At 34.2% G+C, this 4,859-nt stretch overlaps 2 protein-coding genes across 3 annotated transcripts in view; one reads left to right on the forward strand and one right to left on the reverse strand.

Moving 5' to 3' along the window:
• LOC107605385 (calcium uptake protein, mitochondrial) overlaps positions 1 to 2,321 on the reverse strand; it is a 4,327-nt gene extending 2,006 nt beyond the window's left edge. The window contains exons 1-4 of one of the 2 annotated variants that reach the window (XM_016307262.2): positions 1,594 to 2,311; positions 1,323 to 1,390; positions 421 to 644; positions 85 to 168 (exon numbers count right to left, since the gene is read on the reverse strand). In XM_016307262.2, the coding sequence (XP_016162748.1) occupies positions 85 to 168; positions 421 to 644; positions 1,323 to 1,390; positions 1,594 to 2,017 (800 nt within the window). In that variant the 5' untranslated portion in view covers positions 2,018 to 2,311. Of the gene's footprint in view, positions 1 to 84; positions 169 to 420; positions 645 to 1,322; positions 1,391 to 1,593 lie in introns of both variants that reach the window. The other variant, XM_021105184.1, reaches the window with a different exon arrangement.
• LOC107605389 (FAD-linked sulfhydryl oxidase ERV1) overlaps positions 2,555 to 4,859 on the forward strand; it is a 7,009-nt gene continuing 4,704 nt past the window's right edge. Inside the window, exon 1 of the mRNA XM_016307266.2 lies at positions 2,555 to 3,162. The gene's annotated coding sequence lies outside the window, so the exon portion shown is untranslated. The remainder of the gene's footprint in view (positions 3,163 to 4,859) is intronic.

Genomic DNA, 4,859 nt, shown 5'->3' on the forward strand with positions numbered 1-4,859 from the left:
GTAGCGACTCAAGCTTCCACTAGCATAATACATTGGACCTACCAAGAGATAAGAACACATCATAGAAGTAGCATGAGCACTCACCCATTATTGTCCACATCAAACATTTTAAATGCTATAGAAAAGCTCGACTCTGGAATGCTGAGTAGTGTTACAAAAAAGATATACCTGCTCCAGAAGTCAATAAATAGTCATTATACACAAATAAAAGCAGACAAGTCTTCTAGAAGTAGAAGCATAGAAGGTTAGTATAACATGTCTTCTCCCACTAGGCGCGTAGTCACCGTAAAGAGCAAACAATGTCATAAACAAATAGAAAAGAAAAGTAAAGAGAAGAGAAGCTAATAGTTAATACATCCTACTCTATCAAAATAATCTTCAAAGATGACATAATAGTTATAAGGAATACAGATGACTCACTCTTTGAAAGATATAAGCCCATCACCATTTACATCAAAAAGCATAAAAAATTCCGAAGGAGCACACCGTAAATGACCGGGACTTCTTTCTCCTTTCAGGTACCCATCTCTTACAAGATGGGATTCAGATGGGGGGAAAACAGGAACCACTGCTCGCATTAGATCCGCTGGTTTCATAAGTAGTTCTCCTTCTGGGGTACGATAAGAAGCAAAGTATTCAAAAACCTTAAAAACGAGAGAAGAGATTGTCAATGCAGTGATCACTCTCCAATGGAGGGACTTAGACCCTTAACCAAATTTACTCTACGGTTAACAACAGGGAGATATTTAACATTTTAAGTACCAGTAAGACATGTTAACAAAAGTAATGCTAGGGAGACAATAACACAAAATTATTTTATTTAACTTAACATCTATAATTACATGTTTATTACATCTAATATTATCCATTTATTTCAGCAATAATTAAGGAATAAAAAATAAGAAAACGAATGCATTAAAAGAAGCCCAAAAAAAAAAAAGTTATGGCTTCCTATGGTTCCCAAACTATGGCTCCCAAACATTAACAACGTATGCAATGGATGAATGTGCAATATATGTAATGTCAGTGTTCAGTGTTCACGGTTCAGTAATCAGCATACTTAATCTTTCACTCAAAACTCAACCAGATAGGTAAATAAATAAAGGAAGAAAACAATCAAAGTTTGATCGAATTTTATCAGTGTTCATTGCTACTATCCTGATACTAAAAAGGAAGCTTAATATTGTAGATTTAGTCAAAGGATTAAAACCATTCATTGAATTTATCATAAATGTGAATAGAGATACTATTACTTTACAGATTAGTTACTGAATATGAACAAGTTCATATGCCTTTCCAAAAAACAAAAAATAGTAATGTACCTTTTCGGGTGGGCTTCGCAACCGTATCCGCTTCTCATAGTTGAAAAACACCTTTCTTCTGTACGCATCTAAATCAAATCAAAATCAAATAGTGATCAAGTAAGTGTTAGCACAGTGTAAGAAATGATAGATATTCAGAGAACATTTCTCATCTAACAATCAATATAATCTGATCCACTAACATTAGCAAAAACAGATATCAACCCACCCTACGACATCAATAAAGAAAAATAAAACAAAATTATGGACAGAAATTTATTAAAAAAATTACCTCCAAAAAGGAAGAAACTAGAACTTTCTGGAAGGGACAGTTTTGTAAACAACGACGGTGTGGACCGACGGTCAGACTCAACTTCGTTGCCAGGAGGAGTTGACCACGAGTCAACAAAAGGCAGTAATTTCGATAAGAACGGAGAGTCGAATTGGGAATTGGGCTTAGCGAGGTAATGCAGGAGAACCCCAAGGCCTGAGCCCGCGGCAAGGGCCCAAGCCCAATTAGGACCGAGACCGGAGCCCCGCGGAGGAGTGTAGTGCGGGTTGGTGCTACTGCTGCTACGATTCAGGAGAGACGGTGCCGAAGGGGAGGAGGAGGACGATGGTGAGGTTGTTGAAGAGTTGCGGATCTTGAAGGACCGTTGGATTGGGAAACGGTAGATTAACGGTGAGGATTTTCTGAGAGTGAAGAAGGACGACATGGAAAGTTATGGTGTGCTGAGTGACGGAGAGGAAAATGACACAAGAAATGACCAAACCAGCTGAGACCTGAGAGGAGCGAAAGCCAGCAATGGAAAATTTTCCTTTTTCTTTTTATTACCAGTAAAATCTTTTTCGGCCCCTGTTTTTTGTTTTTTGTTTTTCAATTTTGACCGGACACCCCTCAACGAAGTATAAAATGTCCATTCCTTCTTTCTCCTTTATTTTTGTTAGACGTATGAGTCTGGATTTTTGGTAAAAGATGACAAAAACAGATGTGTGATACATAATCATCAACACGATATTTCAATTAAATAGTTATTATCCCTTTCTAACGTTATTTTGATAATTGTATAAGTAATAAACTGTTCCAATTAAATAATTATCAAGCATGTAAAATAAATAAAGATCAAATATCACATCATACAAATTAATTTCACATATAAGCATTTTCTATTATTTTTTGTCGAAGATTCTTATAAAAGGGTTATGCATGAAAAAAAATAAAATACAGATTGTCATTTTCTAATGAGTAAAGCGTAAATTATTTAAATTAAAAAAATTACTCTCTTATTATTTAGAAAAGAAAAGATGGTGGTGCTGGACAAGGAAACTTAACAGCGAAGGAATGTTTTTGGTTGAGTTTGCAGTGGTTTTGAAGATCAGCTGTAACTGGGTAACCAAAATCGCAAGAATAAAAAACCGCCGTTGGACTACCAAACCAGCCGAGAATCGGTCGGTCGAACCGAACTGTAAACCGGCTGATTTTTGAGAATTTATCAAAACGCCGCTGTTTGGATGCACTGAACCCCCATTTCCCCAACTCCCCAAGCATTAGTGCATTACGCCATTACCCAACCACCCAAACCTGGAACCCTAACTCAGCAACGGCGTAGCTGTCTCCCTCCCTTCACCCTCGAGCTCGTCCTTCCTGTCAACGCCGGCGAGCTGTCTCCGTCACCTCCGTCCAGCCACTGGACCGCTCCCGTCGCCGTCGCAAGTTGGAGCTTCGAAGATTACAGTCGCGGTCGTGCAGCTCTCCACCATCGTCGTCGTTTTAGCTCTGGAAGCACCATCGCCGGGCTCGCCTCCTGCCTCCGTCGCGCACCTCTGTTCCACCGTCGCCGGCCTCAGCTCGGTTCCACAGGTCAGTTCTGTTCACCAGTTCCCCCTCTGTTTTATGCTTCTAGTTCTAGGTTTTATTTTTTTAGACAATAATTGTTGAATAATAATTGTTGAATAATGTATTAACTTGTTATGGGTTGAATAATTGTTAATTAATCTGTGAAGAGGAGAGCGTGAGAGAGAGGGGGTGAGGATTAAGCCGGGAGCGTTTTTGGTATTCCAGAAAAAAAAAGAGTAAATTAGAGAAGGATAGTGCATTTTGGGTTTCTATTTGTTCACTGCTTGGAACTTTGTTGCTGAGAATTGTACATGTCTAAAGATGTGCCTTCTGATATAATGATTTGCTAAACTTTATGACTTCTGTAACAGTCTAACTACATTGAGTAGCATTATGCTAGACTATCATTTTTTGGTTTCAACTTTCAAGTTTTCTAAAAGAGGATTTACTTGAGTGATAATCCTTGTTAATCTTTGAAAAAGTTTGTTAATTTTTGTTAAAATTGTGATTGGTATACTGTGTACTGAAAATATTACTATGTTTTGTTAAATGATGCTGATTTGTTCAATGTAATCAGTCTTTTATCAGGGAAAGAATAAATTGGTTAATTCAATGATGACTATTTTGATGAGTTCAATGATAATCAACCTTGCTGTAAGTTGAATTTATTGTTGAAAATATCATTGAGCTAATTTGTTGGTTGATGGAAATTATCAATAGAGTTGAATTTGTTGCTAATTATCATTAGTGGACCTTGAATTTGTTGTTGTCTTACTGAAAGAATCACTTGGCTAAATTTTTTATTATTGTAAATTATCTTTAGAGCTAAATTTTTTGTTGATGAAAATTAGGATAGTTGAATTTGGTGTTAAAAATTATTAGTAAGTTGAATTTGTTGCTGTAAGTTTAGTATTTGATTCTTAGTATTGATGAAAATTATCATAATTGAATTTGTTTTTAATTCAATAAAAGAATATATGAATTAAATTAACTCAATTAATTAGATAAGTAGATGATTGAATATTTATTATTGGTTTGATTAATTCAATGAATTTTTTTTATTTCTTGTAACGGGGATATAATGATGAATGAGTGATAAATTGTTATTAATTGATAAGATCAAAGGTTATATTAGATTTTGGTGTGTTTTAAATTTGGAAGATATTTTAAAGTTTATATTAGGCTATAATTATGTTTTAGGATGTTTATTAATAATTTATTTGTTATTTATTATAAAACGATTTTTTCGGTTAGACCACGGTTAAACTGGTTGGACTAATAAACCAGTAAATCAGTGATTAGAGTGATTCAATAATCGGTTTGATTTTCAGAACCTTGGTTTTAATTTTGTCAATTTAATTCTTAATTTGACGTTTATTTAATATAATAATTGAAATTTTAATTTATTTTTTAAAAAGTCCTTAAAATTCTTTGGTGAACTTATATTTAGAGTTTTAAATATTTTTTATTTTCATTTTTTATTAACTAATCTTAATTTTTTTAGGTTATTCACAGTATTTTTTTAATCCGACAAATTAAGGACTAATTCGTCGCAGATCTGAGCTCCATTTAAAAATTTATCGTTGGCCTAGATTATTATATATACAAAACAGGACTCTCAACACTTGCTTAAATGAATTTTTTTAAGTTTTGTTGTGTTTAATATAAATAAATAGTTAAAAATATAAACCAAGAGTAATTTATTCTTATAAAAAATACTT

Source organism: Arachis ipaensis, chromosome B06 (assembly GCF_000816755.2).
Source record: "Arachis ipaensis cultivar K30076 chromosome B06, Araip1.1, whole genome shotgun sequence".
NCBI lineage: Eukaryota > Viridiplantae > Streptophyta > Magnoliopsida > Fabales > Fabaceae > Arachis > Arachis ipaensis.